At 42.7% G+C, this 23,767-nt stretch overlaps 1 protein-coding gene across 8 annotated transcripts in view; it reads left to right on the forward strand.

Moving 5' to 3' along the window:
- The window catches only part of NCKAP5 (NCK associated protein 5), a 1,117,154-nt gene that overhangs the window by 156,348 nt on the left and 937,039 nt on the right, over nucleotides 1-23,767 (forward strand). For 7 of the 8 annotated variants that reach the window (XR_011491008.1, XM_070476293.1, XM_070476298.1 and 4 more), the window contains exon 2: nucleotides 14,752-14,881. The exons of the other annotated variant lie outside the window; for it this stretch is intronic. Coding sequence is in view for 6 of the 7 variants with exons in the window: in XM_070476293.1 (XP_070332394.1) it covers nucleotides 14,813-14,881 (69 nt within the window). In the remaining variant the exon portion in view is untranslated. The remainder of the gene's footprint in view (nucleotides 1-14,751; nucleotides 14,882-23,767) is intronic. 8 annotated transcript variants of the gene reach the window in all.

Genomic DNA, 23,767 nt, shown 5'->3' on the forward strand with positions numbered 1-23,767 from the left:
ACTGTATCCTTAGTTCCCTGTGTTGGAGGCACCATTTATCTGAGGAGGGGATCATGGAACAGTGATTCCTAGGAGTCTGTCCAGCATTTAAATCATCAACTATAAGCCACTGACCAGCTTCTGGGTTTAATAAATAAGGTCTCATGAAACTATTATGAAATAAGTCAGAAAGACAAATACTCTATGTTATCACTTATATATGAAATCTAAAAAGTAAAAGAAACTAGTGAGTATAATAACAAACAGACTCACAGAGAGAAAATAAACTAGTGGTTACCAGTGGGGAGAAGAAAGTGGGGAGGGACAAGATGGGGTTGGAGATTAAGAGGTATAAACTACTATGTATAAAATAAATAAGCTACAAGGATATAATAGACAACACAGAATATACCCAATGTTTTATAATAGCTATAAATGGAAGATAATTAGATTTTTGAATCACTGTGTTGTACCCCTGAAACTAATATAATATTGTAAATCAACTATTCCTCCATCTAAAAAATTAGAAAAAAACAGTTTTCATCATGATGCACAATCTTCCTCCACTTCACATAAAAAAAAAAAAAAAAAGAAGCCTGTTGTCATATCCCTCAGAGAGTGTTTCCAGACATAATGTATCTGGCAAGGATGAGATACCACATTCAGGAAGTCTGTTTTCAGTCTTCTTCTAAATCCATTTCAGGGTGCTCTTACAATTTAAATAGATGTTCCCTGCTGAATCAGATGGTAAAGAATCTGCCTATAATGCAGGAGACTCGGGTTTGATCCCTGGGTCAGGAAGATCTCCTGGAGAAGGAAATGGCAACGTACTCCAGTATTCTTGCCTGGAGAATTCCATGGACAGAGGAGCCTGGTGGACTACAGTCCATGGGGTCACAAAAAGTCAGACATGACTGAGTGACTATAGTTGAAAGTTACAATTATAATTTGGTATTTTTTAACACTGGTATTTTTAAATGCTGTCCAGAATAGAGACAGCAGTCTTTTATTTAGTTGCATGTGCACACACACACGTGACCTCACGCACACATGCGTACACATGTACAATCACACATGTACATAAGCATATGAACACATGCACACACACTTATGCATACGGCTCATGAATGGATGGTATCATAGCAGAAAGTTGTTGTTTAGTCGCTAAGTCATGTCCGACTCTTTTGTGACCCCATGGACTGTAACCTGCTAGGATCCTCTGTCCAAGAGATTTTCCAGGCAAGAATACTGGAGTGGGTTGCTATTTCCTTCTCCAGGGGATCTTCCCCACCCAGGGATTGAACTCATGTCTCATCTCCTGCATTGACAGGCAGATTCTCTACCACTGAGCTTCCAAGAAAGCCCCAGCAGAAAGTTATTGAGACAATCAATACATCTTCTGAAAGGAAACTGTCCTATGTATATACTTAAAGTGTAAGTGAAGTGAAGTCGCTCAGTCATTTCCAACTCTTTGTGACCCCATGGACTGTAGTCTACCAGCCTCCTCCATCCATAGGATTTTCCAGGCAAGAATACTGGAGTGGGCTGCCATTTCCTTCTTCAGGGGATCTTCCCGACTCAAGGATCGAACCCAGGTTTCCAGCATTGCAGATAGACGCTTTACCGTATGAGCTACCAGGGAAGCCCATTTAAAGAGTAAGGAAAACAATTGCTTTCCTTGATCTGGACTTAATCAGGATGAAAAGACTTCAGTACAAAGCTGACAGGAGTTTCAAATGTTCTGTTTGATAGCTATATGCAAATATGATAGATTCATAACTTTTTTTCCCCTGCTGCTATTTGCACTTTGAAATGAGAGCAGGATGCTTGTGGGGAACAGGAGGGAGAGAGGTGAGAGTGGGATTGGGAGCATTTGCCACAAGATGTTTTAGTCTTGTCCTGGGTAGAGGAAGTTCTTTCCTTCCTTTTCTAAGTGATGTGGTAGCCTCACCCTGAGTTTCTATATTTGCTTGTTAATTTGGAATCTAGATTTGATATTTCTGTCTTTAATAAACTTTGTTACCTCCATAAAGCCAAAGGCCAGTTTAAGTAGGATGGTTAGAGTAGTGGGATGGGAGGAGGGTACAGGTCCAAATTGCTTATTTCTAATGTTTCTCTTCTTTGGGGTCAGAGTTTGCAAATTAGGAATGCGGGTTGCAGTGACTAAAGAAAGGCAGTTGCTGCTGTCGACAACTTTGTCTCTCAGCCCTTGAGAAAGCGAAGGAGATCAAGGAAGAGTACCTAAAATATATTGCTATGATTTATGTCAAAAAGTGTTCTTCCTAGGTTTCCTCTAAGTTCACATACCCTGAGAAAACCATAATTCAAAAAGACACATGTACCCAAGTGTTCATAGCAGCACTCTTTACAATAGTCAGAACATGAAAGCAATCTAAATGCCCATGAACAGATGGATGGATAAAGAAGACGTAGGTATACAATGGAATCTTACTCAGCCATAAAAAGAAATGAAATTGTATCATTTGTAGAGACATGGATGGAGCTGGAGAGGGACATACAGAGTGAAGTAGATCAGAAAGAGAAAAACAAATGTCACATATTAACACATGTATATGGAATCTAGAGAAATGGTACAGGGGAACCTATTTGAGGGATAAGAATAGATATAGGGAATGGACATGTGGACGTGAAGGGGAGCGGTGGGATGAATTGGGAGATCGAACTTGACATATGTGCCCTGCCGTGTGTAAACAGAGAGCCGGTGGATGCCTACTCTGTAGCAGAGGGAGCGCAGCTCAGTGCTGTGTGATGACCTAGACGGGACGGAGGAAGAATAGGGGGAGGTCCAACACGGAGAGGAGATGGATACACACACACACACACGGAGAGGAGATAGATACACACACACACACACACACACACGGAGAGGAGATGGATACACACACACACACACACACACGGATAGGAGATAGACATACACACACACACACGGAGAGGAGATAGACACACACACACACACACACACACGGAGAGGAGATGGATACACACACACACACACACACACACGGAGAGGAGATAGATACACACACACACACGGAGAGGAGATGGATACACACACACACACACACACACACACGGAGAGGAGATAGATACACACACACACACGGAGAGGAGATGGATACACACACACACACACACGGAGAGGAGATGGATACACACACACACACACACACACACACACACGGAGAGGAGATAGATACACACACACACACGGAGAGGAGATGGATACACACACACACACACACGGAGAGGAAATGGATACACACACACACACACACGGAGAGGAGATGGATACACACACACACACACACACACACGGAGAGGAGATAGATACACACACACACACGGAGAGGAGATGGATACACACACACACACACACGGAGAGGAGATGGATACACACACACACACACACACACACACGGAGAGGAGATAGATACACACACACACGGAGAGGAGATGGATACACACACACACACACACGGAGAGGAGATGGATACACACACACACACACACACGGAGAGGAGATAGACACACACACACACACACGGAGAGGAGATGGATACACACACACACACACGGAGAGGAGATGGATACACACACACACACACACGGAGAGGAGATGGATACACACACACACACACACACGGAGAGGAGATGGATACACACACACACACACACACACACGGAGAGGAGATAGATACACACACACACACGGAGAGGAGATAGATACACACACACACACACACACGGAGAGGAGATAGATACACACACACACACGGAGAGGAGATAGATACACACACACACACGGAGAGGAGATAGATACACACACACACACACACACACACACACACACGGAGAGGAGATAGATACACACACACACACGGAGAGGAGATAGATACACACACACACACACGGAGAGGAGATAGATACACACACACACACACACACACGGAGAGGAGATAGATACACACACACACACACATATATGGAGAGGAGATAGATACACACACACACATGGAGAGGAGATAGATACACACACACACACACACACACACGGAGAGGAGATAGATACACACACAGACACACACAGAGGTGATTCACTTAATTTTATAGCAGAAACTAGCACAACATTATAAAGCAACTGTGTACGCATGTGTGCTCTGTCATGTCTAACTCTTTGCGACCCTATGGACTGTAACCCAGCAGGCTCTTCTGTCCATGAAATTTTTCAGGCAAGAATACTGGAGTAGGTTGCCATTTCCTACTCTATGGGATCTTCCCAACCTAGGGATCAAACTAGCTTCTCTTGCATCTCCTGAGCTGGCAAGGGGATTCTTTACCATTGCACTGCCAGCTGTACACCAATAAAAAAAATTGGTGAAGGTGCATACCTTCACCTCTTCAAACTGTGTTCCACTGGGTGTGTGTTGGATTCATTCAGGTATCTTAGAAGAATGAGAAGTTTCCACCTTTAGTGATCCAGTCCTGATTTATTCAGCCTGGGGATGCGTTTTGGTGATTCCCCTGTGAAACTGACATGCAACAAAAACCGAGAACCATCACTCTCACCAGTGGTTGCCATCCTGGCTGCTGTCCCCATACTCTGGGTTGGGTGCCGTGCCATGCCCCAAGAGACTTCAGGGATCTAGGATGGGGCCTGGGCATTGATATATTTTATAAGCTCCCCAGGGGTTCCTAAGGAACAGCTAGGAAGGAGATCTTCTGAGCTACCTGGTCAGCCGCTTTTATCTTTGTCCTTGTCATATTCAACTCTGAAATTACTTTGTAGGGTTTATATCATGTAGGAGCTAGTGTGCTGGGTGCTCAAAGGATGTGCCAGTGAGTGACACAGTGTCTGTTCTCTGGAGGCTATTAGGCTGTGCCCAGTCATAATATTTTGTGTTGTTTATTGGTTAATGAAGCTGATTGAAAACACCTTAAATCTAGATGTAGAAGTCTTTTTCTTGCATTATTTCCTCCAAACCCTACCATCTCTTGAGGAGAGCAGATTGTGAGATGTAAATTCATAGAAGTTAGGAAACATGTTCACATTTACATGGCAAAGAGCGCTGGGAACCAAATCTTCAAAAGACTTTAACTCTACCATTTCCCCCCATATCTTCTGGCACAACCATCTATGAACATTTTAAAGCAGGAGTGGGGAGTGGAGGAATCAGAGAGGCAGAAATTGAGATGGAGAAAACTATTTTCAGAATGTTTGTGAGCATATGAGTGTGTGTGTGTGTATATTTGAGAGTGTGTGTCTGCATGTGTGTGACCCTTGCATATGAGAAAATATGCCTCTGGGGTTCTATTTAATGGTATTGTTCTTATCCCTTGAAAATTACACAGTCTTTTAAAGTCTAACTAAAAAAAGAAATTACTGACATCTATATGAATATTAAAGTGTCTGTCTGACACTGAAAGGCCATTACTATCTGTGAGGAGAATTATAGAGAGTTTATTAAGGCCAACTCAGATCTCTACTGATACCAAGAAATTGTATTTTAATCAGCTAGAAAGAGATGTATGTGAGGGCAGATTGCTATCAATGACCATCAGTCACTAGAAGATGCTTAATATCCTGTCTTCCTTAAACACTGGCCATTTTCCTCCTCATACAGGGAGGGAGAGACATCCAACCCATCACTCAGAGGTAGGTATGTGCTCTTTATAACCAGAGTTGTAAGAAGCCATAGAAAAGACATGAACACAACTGGATTATGGTGCTTTGTAGGTGCAGTCAGGGCCCAAGCAGTAATGTTTAGGTTGACAGTGGCTTTAAAATCATAATAAAATGTTGTCTTTGAGGCTTGGATATGTCTGTCTGTTTCTCTAAGAAAGTAATTTCAGTGTTATGAATGTCCATGGCTTTCCTTTGCTTTAACAATGTTATATTGCTTCCTAGCTCTTTATGTGTTCATGAAGATGGCCATAAACAGTCAGGCATTCATTTATCCATGCAAACAACGAATGCTCATTGAGTGCCTGCCGTATTGCTGTGCATCGAGCATTGTACTACCAGGAGAACTTAGGGTATAAACAGTTTCCCTGCCCTACAAGAGCCAAGTGCCTCGTGGAAGTTTTAATTTCCATGCTGTCATTTCAGAGTGTATTAAAAAGCAGAGACATCACTTGCCAGCAAAGATCTGTATAGTCAAAGCTATGGTTTTCCAGTAGTCATGTACAGATGTGAGAGTTGGACTGTAAAGAAAATTGAGCACTGAAGACTGATGCTTTCAAATTGTGATGCTGGAGAAGACTCTTGAGAGTCCCTTGGACTGCAAAGAGATCAAACCAGTCAATCCTAAAGGAAATTAACTCTGAATATTCAATGGAAGGACTGATGCTGAAGCTGAAGCTCCAATACTTTGGCCACCTAATACAAAGAGCTGACTTATTGGAAAAGCCCCTGATGCTGGGAAAGATTGAAGGCAAAAGGAGAATACGGTAGCAGAGAATGAGATGGTTAGATAGCTTCAGCGATTCAGTGGATATGAACTTAGACAAACTCTGGGAGATGGTGGAGGACAGAGGAGCCTGGCATGCTGCTGTCCATGGGTTCACAAAGAGTTCCATATGACTTAGTGACTGAGCAAAAACAACCAGTTTCAGAAGGTTCACAAGAAAGAAGCCAGGGATTACTCAAGGAAGACCAGCTGCCTGGTCCAAAGGCATCTCTGTCTTGACCTCAATCATGGTCAAGCCTGGAAAAAAGAAACTACTTATTTCAAGCAGAGAGGGATTTAATGCAAGGAATTAGTTGTGAAGCTGTTGGAAGGACTGGAGGGGCAAAAGACGTAAGGTTATGGTACTCAAGGCTGGGCAGCTGCTCGTGCCCTTTCTTAGGATGAATGGTTGGAGGAATCATGGAAGTTACTGGAGCTGGTAGTCCCTGCTTTTAATCCTGCCCATCTAGGGGTGGAAGCAGAGTGGCTTCTCCCTTCCTATTGTCTTCTGATCTCTCATTACCTCTTGTGGTGGCATCCAACTTGACCAAACAGCTAAGAAGTCTTGATAATGTAGTTTGTACCTCTAGACTTGTAATACAGAGAAGAAGCTATAGCAGTGCAAGGCAAATGCAGATGATTGTGGTCATGCATCCAGTAATCAAATAACTACTAGAGAGAGGTGGGGTCTGGAAGTAGTCAGTGACACCCGGAGTTTTCCTGACTTGGTACAATGAGATGTGACCAGGCTTTGAAATCTGCCTGAAACTATTATGGACTGAAATGTATTCTTCCACCCAAATTCATATGTTAAAGCCTTAGCCTCCAATGTGCCTCCATTTGGAGATAGAGCATTTTAGGAGATATTAAGGCTAAAGGAAACCATGAGAGTCGAGGTCTCATTCAATCTGTGTGTTAGTTCCTCAGTCGTGTGCAACTCTGCAACCCCATGGACAGTACTCGCCAGGCTCCTCTGTCCATGGAATTCTCCAGGCAAGAATACTGGAGTGAGTTACCATTCCAGGGGATCTTCCTGACCTAGTGATCGAACCCAGGTCTCCTGCATTGACAGGCACGTTTTTTACTGTCTGAGCTTCCATTCAATCGGATGGGTGTTCTAATAAGAAAAGGTAGAGACACCAGAGGCATGTGTGCAAAGAAAAGCCATGTGAGGATTCACAGAGAAGGTGGCCACATGCAAGTTAAGGAGAGATGCCTCACCAGAAACCAACCCTGCCAGCACCTTGATCTTGAACTTTGGTCTTCCAGAACCGTGAGAAAATAAATTTCTATTGTGTAAGCCACCCAGTCTGTGGTATTCTCTTTTGGCCACAAAAGCTGACTAATACACTAAGGAAATATATAAATGATGACTATAAATAGTCAAATGTCAAATTGCAAATTTTTACTGTAAGTGTAACTTTCTAAAAGCTTGCCTACTTATATTTGCTGGACAGAATGTTCTTCTTCTACAGCTAAAACTACATGGTGGGGGCCATCCCTGGTGGTCCAGCGCTTGAGAAACTGTCTTCTAGTGCTGGGGACATGGGTTTGATCCCTGGTCAGGGAACCAAGGTTCCACGTGCTGCAGGGCGACTTAAGCATGCTAGAACTACAGAGCCCATGAGCTCTGGGACCTGTGAGCTACAACTAGAGACAAGCCTGTACACTGCATGGAATAGTGTACATGCCACGATGAAAGATTCCCTATGCTACAGTGAAGATCCTGTGTGCACCTAAGACCTGACACAGCCAAGGAAAAACCACATGGTAATCAAATAAAATGATGAGGTTGTTTGATGACAGTCTCTGATCAGGGGAGTGTGTTGGAAGATATTAATAGGCAGTGTCATAACAAAATGTGCTCTCTCTGTGGAATTCTCCAGGCAAGAATGCTGGAGTGGGTAGCCATTCCCTTCTTCAGAGGATCTTCCCAACCTAGGGATCAAACCCAGGTCTCGTGCATTGTGGGTGGATTCTTTAAGGTCTGAGCCACCAGGAAAGCCCCAAAGTGCCTTTCAAGTCAACATACCCGTCTTTCCTCTAGACCCGCAGTCCTTGTTGGGCTTATATACAGGAGGGCACTCCTACCCCGTGGTGTATATAGGAGGGTGTATACAGGAGGGCACTCCTCTGCCCGTGGGGCAGAGTGTAGCAACCTTTCTAATGTCCCCTTTGTGGCTCCCTCCTCTTTTCATACTGACGCATCCTGGCTGCCATTTGTTTCTTTTGGGTGGTCTTGCATTGACCCTTTTGGATAACTCACTTTGATCCTTTGCATGTGTTTTATTGTGTAATTTATAAATTTTCAATTCTTGGGGCAGAGGTAGTACACACTTAGGCTGGTAATTGCCCAGGATACACTGCTAGAGCTGTACTGCCTGTTGCCTTTGTTCCCTTCTGATCCATCAATACTTGTGCCGCCTGAGTCGCTAAATGTTTTGAATGTCAGTCTTTGCCTGTGTAATTAGCACCATAAAGTGTGAAAAGAAATTGACCAGGTTAAGCTGTTCCATTAGCCTTCCATATAGCAGACTAGACTATTTGAGAACTGTCAAAAAGGTTTCCATTTCCAAACATTACAGCCTGTTTCAGAGCATAAAATCCAGTCACTAGGGTTGCTCCTTAATAAATTTAATCTGATTTACCAGAGGGGATAATCAATATGTCTAACATTTAAACTTACCTACTATGTGATCTTTATTTAATTAAATTTTTTCTTTTGTGGGAGGAGCAGAGAAATGTTTATTGCAGGGCCAAGCAAGCTTAAAAAACTCCAAACTCCCTAATGGTTTTTGGGGAAAAGATTTTATGGGCCAGATTTGGGGTGAGGGTAGCAGGGTGTATAGCTTTCTTCTGATTGGTTGGTGGTGAGTAACAGAGTGGTGTCCCAGGAAGTGGTGTCCTAGGAATCCTGTGCTCATCCTGAAGTTATCATCCTTCACCTGGGTAAGAGCCTTAGTTTCTGCAAAAGAGATCAAAGACATTGTTATGTATAGTCTTTGAGGAGGAATCAGGCTCCAAGTAGTCCTTGGAGAATTGTTTCTCCACTATTGTTTCTTGGCTGCTCCTTCCTAGTTTCTTCATTCCCTCCCTTTCCTGATCAGCACCTGATTGAATATGCCCTTTAGAACTCAGGGAATGTCATGGAGGCTGAATGAAGTCAGTTTCCTACAAACAAGAAATGGGGAACACGGAAAGGATTTGTACCTGGGAGCCCCGCAGGATCCTGCTTGGTTTCAATCCCCCCTTTTATCTGATACTTCTCAGTGTTGAGGAGAGCAGGTGTTGCACAAGAAAGAGCATAATGTTTTGGATAGTTAATGTTGTTTAGTCTCTAAGTCATGTCTGACTCTTTTGTGAGCCCATAGCCCACCAGGGTCCTCTGTCCTTGGGATTTTCCAGGCAAGAATACTGGAGTAGGTTTTCCTTCTCCAAGGGATCTGCCTGACCTAGGGATTAAACCTGCTTCTCCTGCATTGGCAGGCAGGTTCTTACCACTGAACTACCAGGGAAGCCCCAACATTTTGAATAGAGACTTTAGTCATAAACTCAGCAGAACTCAGTTTTAGGGGGACTCAGTTTAAATTCTACTATGTGATCTTTAAATGGACCATCTCATTCATCATCACAACAATCCTACTAGGAAGAAAGAAGTAAAAGTGTTAGTTGCTCAGTCATGTCCAACTCTGTGATCCCATGAACTATAGCCCATCATGCTCCTCTGTCCATGGGATTTTCCAAGCAAGAGTACTGGAGTAGATTGCCATTTCCTTCTCCAGCGTATCTTCCTGACCCAGGGATCGAACTCTGGTCTCCTGAATTGTAGGCAGATTCTTTACCACCTGAGCCACCATGGAAGTCCATTACTAAGAAGAAGGTCACGTTATTAGTGTCCTTTCATTGATGAATCAACTGGAACTTCAATAGGTTAAATAATTTGTTAGGACTTCTCTGGCAATCTGGTGGTTAAGACTGCACCTTCCAATGCAAAAGGTGTGGGTTCCATCCTTGGTCAGAAAGCTAATATCCCCCATGCCTGGTAGCCAAAACCCAAAAACATTAAACAGAAGCAAAGTTATAACAAACTCAATAAAGACTTTTAAATGGTCCATGCTTAAACTCAGTATTCAAAAACTAAGATCATGGCATCCGGTCTCATCACTTCATGACAAATAGATGGGGAAACAATGGAAACAGTGACAGACTTTATCTTCTTCGCCTGCAAAATCAGTGCAGATTGTGACTGCAGCCTTGAAATTAAAAGATGCTTCTTCCTTGGAAGAAAAGTTATGAACAACCTAGATGGCATGTTAGAAAGCAGAGACATTACTTTGCTGACAAAGGTCTGTATAGTCAAAGCTATGTTTTTTCCAGTAGTCATGTGTGGATGTGAGAGTTGGACCATAAAGTAAGCTGAGCGCCAAAGAGTTGATGGTGTTGAACTGTATTGTTGAAGAAGACTCCTGAGAGTCCCTTGGATGGCATGGATATCAAACCAGTCAATCCTAAAGGAAATCAGTCCTGAATATTAATTGGAAAGACTGATGCTGAAGCTGATACTTAGGCCACCTGATACAAAGAACTGACTCATTGGAAAAGCCCCTGATGCTGGGAAAGATGGAAGGCAATAGGAGAAGGGGATGATAGAGGATGAGATGGTTGGATGGCATCACCAACTTGATAAACATTGAGTTCGAGCAAGCTCTGGGAGTTGGTGATGGACAGTGAAGCCTGGCGTGCTGCAGTCCATGGGGTCGCAAAGAGCTGGACATGACTGAGTGACTGGACTGAACTGATGTCACAAACAGAACAACAATAATAATTTGTTTAACATGATCAGTTGTTAAAGAGTAGAGAATCACATCCAAAGATTAACCATTGTGTTTAGAAGAAACAAGTCACCTTGACTTACCAGATCCTGTATGATCTAGTTGTTACATTTTAGAACTTTTCTCAGACTCTTCCTAACTTGCTTTATTCCTAAGAACATGGTCCCAAGTTCTGGGGCACACAAACCTTTTCCCCAGCTATTTCCCAGCAGAAAGACTGACCCCCTCTACTGGGAATGCTCTTTACCCATGTTTTTATATGGCTAGTTCCTCCCCTTGCCATTCTATCTAAAATTTGTTCTTTTTTCGTATACTTGACCCTATTTTATACCAACTACTGGTGGTTATTTCCTTCATAGTGAAACCAGTCTAGGCCCTATGGGGCTACCGGACACAGAGGACTGCCCCCCGCGTCCCACCTCTGTTTCTTAAATGTAAGACTCCAGCCCCCACAACCTTCCCTGAGTTCCAAAGGGCAGATCTGAACAGTTTCTAATGAAGGGAGAAGCAGTCACGAAACCATCTAAGGCAATATTGAAGAGACCAGAGAAGCTCATCAAGTTTGGGAGAACTGACCACCTGAGGCAAGGTTAAGGGAGTTCAGGCCCTACACACACCCTAGTCTTGTCAGAGACTCCACCTTTGAACCATTCTTTTTTTTTTTTTTTTTTTGCAGTTACTTTATTTTTTTTTCCATTTATTTTTATTAGTTGGAGGCTAATTACTTTACAGCATTGCAGTGGTTTTTGTCATACATTGAAATGAATTATACATGTATTCACCATCCCGGTCCCCCCATTCTTATAAAACCCCTCATCAAGTCCTCTGAGGTTGGGACACAAAGTTTTCAAGGGCAGGAGCTCACTGTGTCCCGCTTTGCCTCGCTTTGCCTGGCAAAGCAATAAAGCTGTCCTTTCCTACTTCACCCAAAAGTCTGTCTCTGAGATTCAGTTCTTCACCAGTATAGAGAGGCCAAGCTTGGCATCAGTAGCAGGCATCTATCGTAATTTGGAATTGTTCACTTATTTGTTTTCTGTATCCTCCCACTGGTCTTGCCAGGTGGCTCAGTGGTAAAGAGCTCACCTGCCAGTGCAGGAGATACAAGAAACGTGGGTTTGATCCCTGGGTCAGGAACATCACCTGAAGTAGGAGATGGCAGCCTGCTCCAGTATCCTTGCCTGGAGAATCCCATGGACAGAGGAGTCTGGTGGGCTACAGTCCACGGGCTGGCAAAGAGTTGGACGTGAGTGAGTACACACACACACACACAGTGCTCCCACTAATTTTCATGAAGGCAAGGGCTTGATCTCTGTTATATGTGGCTGTGTCACAAACACAACACAACAGAAATATTGAGTCCTCCAGTTATTAGGCACTTAACAACTTATTGACCAGAGATGTATTAATATATCTTTTGTTATCTGAAAGTTATTGAGTGGAAACTTGTCAATATTCACTTAAATAACAAAGTGCCGAACACACACATTAGTTTCTGCAAAAATCCTCTGATCAATAATGTTAATAAATATAAGCGAAATGCCAAAGTATCATCTATTGTGATCTATTAAACCGCAGAGTTCTTGGGAATAAGACTCAGGATAGTATGCTTTTGTTGGACAGGGACCTCTCAGGGTCTGAGTGGTCTCTGTAGCTGGACTGATCATCACAGAGAGTATTCTAAGTCACCAGTACATAAAGTCACAGAGATGAGGAGGGGGCTGCAAATGGCTGGGGACAGTTGAAAGCAGGAAAGACAAGCTCTCAAATAAATTTCAGTTGACTCGTATGCTCAATCACTTCCAATTCTTTGCGACCCTGTGGAGGGTAGCCTTCCAGACTCCTCTGTCCATGAGATTCTCCAGGAAAGAATCTGGAGTGGGTTGCCATGCCCTCCTCCAGGGAATCTTACTGACCCATGGATCAAACCCGCATCTCTTACATCTACCCACATTGGCAAGCAAGTATTTTACCACTAGCACTACCTGGGAAACCCTCTTAGTGTGTTTAGGGATTGTAAAAGACCTTGAACATGATGTTGAAAATTTTGGATTTTATCCTTGTTAGAGTGGACTCCTAGGAGTTTCTGAGTGGACTAGTGATGAATTGAAATGAATGTTTATGAAAGTGAGAGATGGAATGATTAAGATGGAAGAGGGAATGTGTACTGGAAAAGGAGCCCATCAGTTTTTGACAAATTGACTAATGTGGGCAAACCCTGCCTGGGGCACAGCTGTCTCAACTGTCTTCCTGGCAGAGGAAACCAAGGGAAAGAGGCCACATACTGCGTATGGGCTGTGCAGTCTCATCTGTTGTATCCTTGTTAAACTTGGAGCAGTTGGAATAATTCTAAAAGATATTTCTTCTCAATTCTATTAGAAACTGATTGGTGTGGTATTTTGTTAATCTCAGCTCTTCTATGTTGGCAGTACAGTGACTAATATGAAAAGTGGTTTCTGCAGATGATGAGCAATTTCTATACCTCAGAGTACCTTCTGAATTATGAAAGACATATTAAATCATGTTGACTTGTATTTAAGGTTAACTGTTTCTTAACATAATCTTTGCATAATTAGAACTTAAGTATAAGTTGTCATTTAAACCATTTTTATATACATCTTTTGATGGCCATTTGTTATCTGTTGTTGCGGTGGAGGGTGGAGAAAGATTAGCTTCAGAGAACCTTGGTGTCTTGTACAAGGTCACTTGGCTAGTAGGTAGAAACGCCTGGGTTTAAACCTTTCTTTCATTTCCAGGGTTTTATATCTTGGTAAAAACTGGAAGCTGGTGTTTAATACATATAATGCATCCTTACTAACCAGAATTCTGAATCATTATAGAACAAGCAACTCAGTGGAGTGCAGGGGTTGACTCCATCTGATTTGGTGAAATGCAGTGAGTGTTCAAATCACTCAGTAACGATAATGTTGTCATCACCATTCATTCTGATTCAACCCATCCCAAAGTGAATGTATCTTATAATGTTCCTCAAATAGGTTTAAATTAAGTATTTTTTAATTAAATATTGACAGTAATGTTCAGGCTTCAGTTTCCCCTCATTGGGTTTTGGACTCAACAGCTCTAGGATATGGAGTGTGGCTTTGTTCGTTTGGTCTCCTGGAATTTGCAGACAGCAGCTATGTACTTGGCAACAGGTTGTTGCTGGTGGAGAGAGAGAGGACGGGTATGAAACAAGTGTGGCATGAAGCTGTTTGCTTTTCTCCACCACAGTCTGCTGATTCGACCTGCAAGCCCATTCCCCAACTCGGCCAGCAAAACCTGTGAAAACACAGGGGCCTCCATGAAGACAACGCTGACTTTGGCAACTGGGGAGAGCTTCTGAGTCCAGTTCTTAACTTGTGATTTGGGCCTGGGTATTTTTGGATTCAACACTTGCCCTTGGTTAGAAAGTGAAAAACAAGGGTCTAAACACTATTCACTCAGATAGTAAAACACATGTTCACTTTTTGCAGTGACCCTGGCAACAGAAGGGGAATTCTTATAAATCACAAAGGAAAATAAATCACTTCACCCATGGAGGGAAAGAGACAGCTTGAGAAAAGGGACTTTGGAAAAAGGCTGTCTTTAGATAGCAGTCTCGTGGTAAGTACTAAATATTCATTACACCGTATATGTTTTGGCTTGAAATGCATTATTCTTTATGATTTCTTGAACCCCATGCTTTCAAAAGCCTCTATTCCAGTTACCCTATTAGCAATATCCCCTGGGATTTTTATTTCACTTATTTTTTTACAAAGTCAAAAGCCAGCAAGTTATTGGAATGTTTGTGTAGTGTCCTAATAGGCAAATGTCATAATCTGTCAGCATTACATGTAATTACATTAATTCCAGCTGAAGTAGACTTTAACCCATACAAAAACACTACTGTACAGCTAATGCCAAATGCCAAGCCTATTTATAGTTGTTCTATCACCCACTTATCTTAACTTTGAGGGTAAGTTGAACAAGAATTCAGTAGAGTTTCTAATACTGAAGAGAAAAGAAAATCTCTGAGATCTTAGGTATAGAAATTAGTTAATTGGTCCATAAACTTTATAAAGTTTAAATTCTGATGATCATCATTCTTAAACTGGTTGGGTTTCATGTATGAGAATATGGTTAGTTCAGAGAAATAGACTATATCAGTGATTTCTGGATGTTGGCACTTCTTTCTTCATCTGATCTAAGATGTTTGGGTCACTTACTCAAGTAGGCATCTGAACAGAATAAGAAACCAAATGGAGCAAGTCACTCCTTTCTCTTTTGGTCATTTACTCACATGAAAATTTAGCTTAGTTCTTTCTTTGGCATGTTGTTGAGGAATGTGGTTTATTCATTTTGTGTCTTCCTGGTCCCCGGCCTGGAATTGGGGTCAGAGTAAATGTACAATAAAAGATTTGTTGAGTTGATTTATCAGTTGCCCTTTTCCAATCTCTGACTGCTGAGGTTTCACATCACAAACTGTTTGTAGATGTGAGTATCTGGGAATTGAGGAAAGGATTGCATTAAACTTTTGTGTCTCGTTCTTCGGTTTTAACATCAACTTCTCTGTCTCTGTGACCGAGCTAGGCACTGAGCAGCATACCTTCAGAGGCTAAGAACTCTTACAGGATTTTAAGTTCTCCTCCCAATGGATGCACCTTCTCATCTCTGAAGTTTTTCTGTCTCTCGGTGGAGTGTGGTGGGAATAGTGTGTGTGTGTGTGTGTGTGTATGTGTTTCTGTCTATACCCTTTGCAACTTCTAGGGAAACTTAGAATCAGAAGCTAGTTTCTCAGCCTCCCCTTTTTCTCTTTGCCAAAGGAAACACTTCTAACGTATCAATCTGCCAGTAGGGTCTGTCTTATGCTTAGCCAGGCACTCACATTGTATATATTATATGAGTAGTAAAAGAAAGTTTCTCTTAACCCAAAAGTATCATCCTTGCTTATTACTCCCTAAAGCTCATAATTCTGCCTTGGGTCCCAAAGAAGCTAAGCTAAGCTATTGTCTTATTTTGATTGAAGGGGGGGTGTTATACTATTTTATTCACATTTAAATTTCACCAAGAGTTCAGGAATATGCTAGCCTTATTTTCAGATTTTTGAAATGAAGGTAAAATGGACTCACAGCTTTAAGGGTACAATGTATTAATGTTTAACACTGCACAATATTTACCAACTAGACAATCTAGGGGATGGTATAACTATATGCTTTGGAGCACAATATAAGGACAAGCCTTGGAATTGAAGGAAAAAAGCCACCATTCAGGACTGAACAGAGGTCCTTGGTTGCTGATAGAATCTCCCCTTGACTTCAGACTTGAGACAAACTGGGAGAGTCTGTATACAAACTGTCAGTATACAAGAACCCTTGAATTCAGGAAAAAAAGTAACAGGATAGATTGACCAGAGCCCTTTAGATTGTGGTGGCCTGTCTGAAGCAAGCAGGAGTGGCTGGAGGCTGGAAATGTTGCAGCTGAGGTCTGGGATCCCTAGATGAGAGCAGCTATCTTCGAAAATTCGCTGTTTTCCAAACAAGTTCCTAAGATGTTTCTCCCAAACAGTGTAAGCTATTCTCTTTTAATAATTAACAGTAGCACTCATTAATAAAAGGCCTTGGATCATTCTCAGGTGTCAGCCAGATGAGTAGAATTTTGTGGAGGTTGTTGGTAAAGGAACACGTGCAGAGCATGGAGTCCTGGTGTGCGGGACTGGGTTGGGGCATGGAGGGAAGGGGACATGGATTATCACAAGGGTATGAGGAATCTGAAAGTCAGAAAAGGTGTTTCAATGACGTTTTGCCCACATTTAAATTTTCCTTAGGGCAGACTTGACTGTGAGCATAAATCAAAGCCCTTCGTATTACCTGTGCTGGCTGAAATCCCCAGGCTGAGCTTGCATTCCCACCGGCATGTGTCTCTAGCATGAGTCTTGTAGGGGCTGTGGATCTGTTTCTTTACTTACAGTTTAAGAGAGCACTGTGAAAAGAATGTGTTGCTTGGTACCACTTGAGAATCATCATCCTGTTAAATCTCCCTAAATGACGACTGGAAGGGTTTTTGCACTAAAGATATATCTTCCTTGTTTCCTGGAGGCAGATTGAGTGTGACATTTGCATGTGCATGTTGGGAAAATCCTGAAAGAGTGTGTGGGTATGCTCTCATGTGACTCTGTGGCTCCGTGTACAGGGATGCTTGGATACCACTCATCATTATACAATACAGGCCATATGACTAATTTTTGTCTTCTATTTCACTGTTATGTTCTTTCCTCACATGGGATGCCACTGGTGGAACAACGACAGCAAAATGATTCTTGTCAGGTTGGTTTTTAGGGTGTGAGAACCATTGAAAGGCCCATAAGTGAATTTTACTGTGACTCTAAGAGAAACAGATGAGGGAGATTAAAACTGACTGACATGTAAAGGACTTGAACCCAAGACTCTGTCCTCTTCTTGGGCTCCATGCCAAAACCACACAAATAACTAGGCAAGAGGCACACAAGGATGATTGCAGACCAGGGTTTCTGGGAAATACAAGAAAAAAGAAGAAACACCTGGCATTATATCACACACACTTCATTCCCAAGGCATGTTTACTTTGGGTCATTCTATCCCACTCTATTCTATGCTATTTTTAAATCGTATAATGCAATTTGAGAATGGGTTATCTAGTCCCTCCACTTTATAGAAGAAGTATTGCATTGGTCAAAAAATTCATTCATATTTTCTCAGTAAATGTTATGGAAAAACCCAAACAAACTTTTTGGCCAACCTGATAGTTAATAATCAGCAGGGTTAAGTGCTTTCCCTGAGGCTACACAATTAGGATACAACCAAGAGTAGAAGTGAAGTTTCCAACCTAAAGATTCACTTCTTTGTTTTTCGTTCTCTAATAATAGCCAAGTAAGAGAAGACTGTTTTGGAAAACTGAGCAGAAGAAAGAGAAACATAACTGAACTCTTAAGTCTTGACATTCTACTGCAGTCATTGTTATGAGCCATATTTTTGAGAATTAGAGGGCCCAGAGGTAATTTCCACTTACAGATTTTTGCAGGCAAAAAATTCCTTAGAATGTACTGCAAGGATAAGGGACTATTAACTCCATTACACTTTTTATTTTTCATAATCAAATTGTGAAGTGTTGAGTAGAAATTATTGCCCTCCCCTGCAATAGTTTTTAAAATTTTATGCTGGAGGAACCACAGAATAAAAAAAAAACCTCACAGTCAAGATACTGAAGAAAAGCTCCAAATGAGGGAATACAAGTTTGTGGTCCTTGGTCACAATTTTTCTTTCAGGATGTGACATGGGGAGGGTGTGTGTGTGTCTGCACACATGCTCGCCCTAGTAAGGGTTGAGTATTCTTTGATGTTGATGATTCTTTGATGTTGATAAATCATCCTTTTAAAGACAAAAGTGGCAGGGAAGTGAAACTGAAATGAAAAATATGCTTCAATGTCAGGGGTAAAGACCCTGAGTGAAAGACAAGTGACTGCACATTTGCCTCCTCTAGTAGGAGTGTGCCAAGTAGCCACGTATCCATGGCAAGCACAGTCGTCTCTCTGATAACAATAAAAATCACCCAGAAATTGGGGCTTCTTCTTTACCCAAAGCTCTTCAGCCCACACCCCAGGATGTTTTCTGATCAGAAAAAGTCAGCTTTTCACAATGTGCTTTGTTTATAAGAATCATCCCCAGGCTCTGTGTTTAGCTATTTGACACTTGTAGCTGTGATAGCATTTAGCTGATGAGCAAGTCAGGTAGTGAATTATCATTTTTACCAGCTCACATTTTAAGAGCAAAGATTCTCTTTTAATTTTGGGAAGAATGCATTTTGCTTTTAAGCACAGATAGGAGTAACAGTTTCTCTTAGGAATGATGAATTGCAGTTGGTACCCCAATCTTTTCTCCCTCACCAAAAGGAAGACAAAACGTACTAGATCCTTTCACCTAACCTCAGCACAGTTTTGATAGACTTGAGGCAGCAGGAAAAGCCCTATGCATGACTTTCAGTTCATCCTTCAACCTCTTTGATGGTTTGCATCCAAATCATTAGAGTAATTAGGCCTTCCACAGGTTACATTAACTTTGTTGATCAACAAGCACTACTGAAAACCTGCTTTATATTTAAGATGCTTTGGTAGCCATGGGGTGTGCTGGATAGTTGCCATTCTACCACCCCACCCCCGCTCCAGTGCACTCCATCCTTCTCTACCTGGCTGTCCTTCCCTGCAGGATGTACCACATGGACCTTGTCAAAAGAATCCCTGGCCTTCTGGCATCTCGTTCAGTTTGACCTAGCAGGGATGACCTAGGCAGGACGTCATTGGTTGGGAGGAGAGAGAGGTCAAGGTAATTGTTTTCCTGCTGTCTCTCTGCCTGGCTGTGGACCACAGTGACTGGGCTACTCTTCCCAAGGCCACGGCTTTTGTTGGGCAGTCCTATCCCACAACTCTAGCTGCAGTTATAATCACAGCTTTTTGTGTTCTGGCACTTTCTCTCTCCCCAGGTTCCTACAAATATTATGGTAGTGATAATTCCTCGATGTTGCCAACCCATCTCACATTGGTTTGTTTTCGGTCTGCCCACACTTCAGTGAATAGTTTCTTTTACCAAAATTTCCTCAGTTGGGTGGTTTGAGTGTGTTATCTTTTTCCTGCAGGGTGCCCCTGCCTGATACAAGGTAACACTTCTTCTCAAAGTGTTTATAGTTTATTTGTAGAAGCTAACCTAATAAAGAGGAAAAATGACATGACACGGAGAAGGTAAACCAGGTGTGACATTGACAGTGATAGGACTTGAGATCCTTCTGGGAGGATGTAAGGAGACACCACACAGGAGCTGCAGTTAGAGCTGTGCTTTGAAGCAATGGAGAGAATTTAGGAAGTAAAGACTGGGATAGAAGAGAAGAAAGAGGCAACCCGTGGATATAGTGCTATGCCACTTGGCGACAACTCACTTCATTGCTGAGTTATTTTTTTCCCAGGAAAGCTTCTTCCTTATATCAAATTGTGATGGTTAATTTTATATTCACTTTCACTGGGCTAAGGGATGCCAAGATAGCTGGCAAAACATTATTTCTGGGTGTGTCTTGCTGGTATTTCCATCAGAGACTAGGATCTGCATTAGTAGGCTGAATATAGAAGACTGCTTTAATCAATGGGGGTGGATATTGTCTGATCTGTTGAGTGCCTGTATAGAACAAAAAAGGCAGACAGTGGGTGAATTCATCTTCTTCTGTCCTCAGACAAGGGTGTTCCTGCTTGTTAGGCCTTTGTACTCAGACTGAGACCTGTATCACTGGCTCCCTGATTCCCAGGCCTTGGGGTTTGGAATCAACTATACCACCAGCTTTCCTGGGCCTCCAGCTCCCAGAGAATGGTGGGACTTCTCAGCCTCCGTAATCACAGTGTAATCTCTCATGATAAATCTCTTTATTCACACACACACACACACACACACACACACACACACACACACAGAGCTCTGACTAACACACAGAATTAAACCTTTCTGCTGTTTTATCCTGTTATATCCCCATGTTTAGTGACTGGAAGCTATTCAAAGTTGGGGTCAGCAAACTCTGTAAACAGCCAGAGAATGTCCGTGAGTCATTGCAGGCCCAAGGAGTCACAATGACTCAATTCTGTTGTTGTAGCCTGGGAACAGACACAGACAAGACACGAATCAGTGGGCCGGACTTGTGTGCCAATAACACTTTATTTACAAAAACAGGCAGCAGGCTAGATTCTACAGGGTATATGCACACGTTACAGAAATGGGAAACTTTTGAGAGTCCAGGTTGGATTTTTCCTGGGTGCTGCCTTTCTGAGTAGTGATTTGTGTTTCTGCTCAGGATACACAATACATCAAGGCAGGCAAAGGGGTAGGTTGAGGCTATTAACATAAAAAATGAAGATCTTCAAGTGGCCAGAAGTTGAAAGGGAAAGACTTTAGAAAGTTCCCGACTCACTGACTTTTTCTAAACATGAAGTAAGGTCATGGTTAGTGTGGCTTAAAGTAGCCATTGGATTGTGAATACTCAGGGGAAAAAAATCTGCATTTTGGAATGCTCCGGGCATTTCTTTAGCCTTCTCTACTCTTTTGGTATTGCAGTTAGACCACCCCTCACTGGAGGGATGCTGTGCAGAAACTACCAGTTTGCAGGAGAAGGTTTCTAGCTACTCAAATCCTAACTACCCTTGACCCGTTCCACTAATGGAAGCAAATGTAAAGTATGGTTTACTCAGTGCTGTGACCACTGGGCAAAGGCCAAGTTGTCCCCTGGGAAGCCTGACCTTTGTTCTCTGGTGTCAGGATTGTTTGAGATTTCCCAAGTGAGCTTCAAGTGGAGGAGGGTCAAGGAATGTGAGGGAGCTGCTTATTTCCCAACCACATTATTCCCCCTAATGGGGCTATTCTCTTATCCATCTGTTAGATGTCCTAAGAACAGACCATGCATTGGAGCCTAGTGTTGGAGGGTATGGTTTGATGCCTGAGGGTCCAGCTGGTCTTTTTTAAAGAAAAAGCAACAATGGAGAACAGACCAGCTTTTATCTAGGTTAGTCACCTTTCTGGAGTGGCATGCTGAATCTTACTGCTCCCCTTGAAAGTGGAAAATGGTAGAGTTTGAGAAGTGTCAGATCCTTATATGGATATTTTCCTAGTGAATCTGCCTACTAGCTTAGCCCAGCGTCTTGACCATCATGGCAGGTCAAGAGAAGACAAGAAATACCCTGTCCAGCTGCCCTGTAGCAGCACAGATCCTTGGGGGCTGTGGATAGGTTTAGGGCAGATGAGTGGGGGGCGGAGGTGGGGGGGGAAGACCAGAGAGGCTTGGCCAAGTGGCCACAGCCCACGGTACCTGGTTGCTAAGGGTTGTAGAGGGGCTCCGGACAAACAGAGACTGTAATCCAATGAGAACAGTGGTGGATGGGAGGTTAAAGAACTGAGCAACGCTACTGCTGGGGACAGAGTCTGAAGGGAGAGTAGAACAGAGGACCATGTGTAGAATATGCCCAAGCCAAGGGGCCTAGAGTGTCAGCAGCGCGGCTGGTTGAATCTAATACCGAAGTCACCTTAGCAGACATCTCAGCACGTTTAGGCCGAGAATCATGCGTTGACTCTCAACCAGGAGGGCTTTCTTCCCTTAGTGTTAATAGCGGCAATTTGTTGAGGCTTACTCTGTGCCAGCCACTCTGCTCAGTGCTTTAGGTGGAAGCTGAAACTGTCATTTAATACTCAGGAAGCCCTTTAAGGTAGGAACTCTAACTATTCCTATTTTACAAATGAGAACTCTGAGGCTTAATGAGCTCATCAACTTCCTCAAGGCTAGAGGACTGCAAAGGGAATTAGAGTGAGTGATGAGCTGCGATATCAACTCAGATCTGGCTACCTCTAGACTACTCTGCTGTGCAGCTTGGAAGCAGAAAACTTTTTTCTGCCAGTGACTGGGAGCTCCTCACGTGATTGCTTCCCAACCATAAAGAGCTCCAGACTCAACAGGGCTAGAGGTTTACATGTGCTTTGGCTCATCTGCCATATCTTTGCCTCCCGATGACAGAGGGCTGGTCCTGATTTTGACAAAAGAATTGTCAAGGGGCAGAGGTTGGAGGCGGAGGGTTATAAAGAATAAAAAAAATGCGTGTGTTGAAACTTGGTCTAGGCCTAATCTGGTCTTGTGTTTTTTCATATGAACCAGGTCTTGGAACCAACTTCTATAAAGATTAAACTTTGTAGTACACACACAACTTATATATGATAGATGCATATTTATAATATATAATTTATCTGTAAGTTAATGTTTTTAGCCAAATGAGGAATCATTGTGGTGTGTACATGTACAAGGTGAAATTATTGACTAGACAGGAGTAGAGTTGGGAGAAAGTGGTGAATGATGGGGTACATCAAAAATACAGGGGTCCCCCAGTAAGAAGCGGGATGTATGACTTGAGCGATGCCTACCAAATGGCTCGACCTGCTTTTGACTGGGCCACTGCCTGATGGAGATGGATACGGAGCCAGCATCATTTCCCATGAGGAGATTCCCAGAGTATGTCATATGTTTGCCCACTCCTTGCAATTGGTGCCCCTTCCTCCGATGTCGCCCATAGGAGGGTCTACCTTTATTATGGTGATGGCTCCCCTTAAATGACTATTCTCGCTCGTCTTTTCTTCATCTCATTATTGAAAATCAGGCAGATGTAAATAAATAGATCAGAGTTCTTATTAAAATATCCTTTCCTAAGGTGTTGTAATAGTCACTTCTGATCTTTATCTCCACATGTACCACCTGAACACATGCTTGTGTACTGAAGAACCTCAGCCGAGGCACTGGTGACATTTTGGACTCTGTATTTCTTTGTTGTGAGGGCTGTCCTGTGCATTGTTTAGCAGCATCCCTGGCTTCTACCTACTGGATGTCAGTAGCATTTTTCTTTCAGTTTTGATGACCAAAACTGCCTCCAGACATGGCTGAATGTCCCCAGGGGAGCACAGTCAGCCCTGA

The sequence above is a fragment of the Odocoileus virginianus genome, chromosome 13, assembly GCF_023699985.2.
Source record: "Odocoileus virginianus isolate 20LAN1187 ecotype Illinois chromosome 13, Ovbor_1.2, whole genome shotgun sequence".
NCBI classification, from domain to species: domain Eukaryota; kingdom Metazoa; phylum Chordata; class Mammalia; order Artiodactyla; family Cervidae; genus Odocoileus; species Odocoileus virginianus.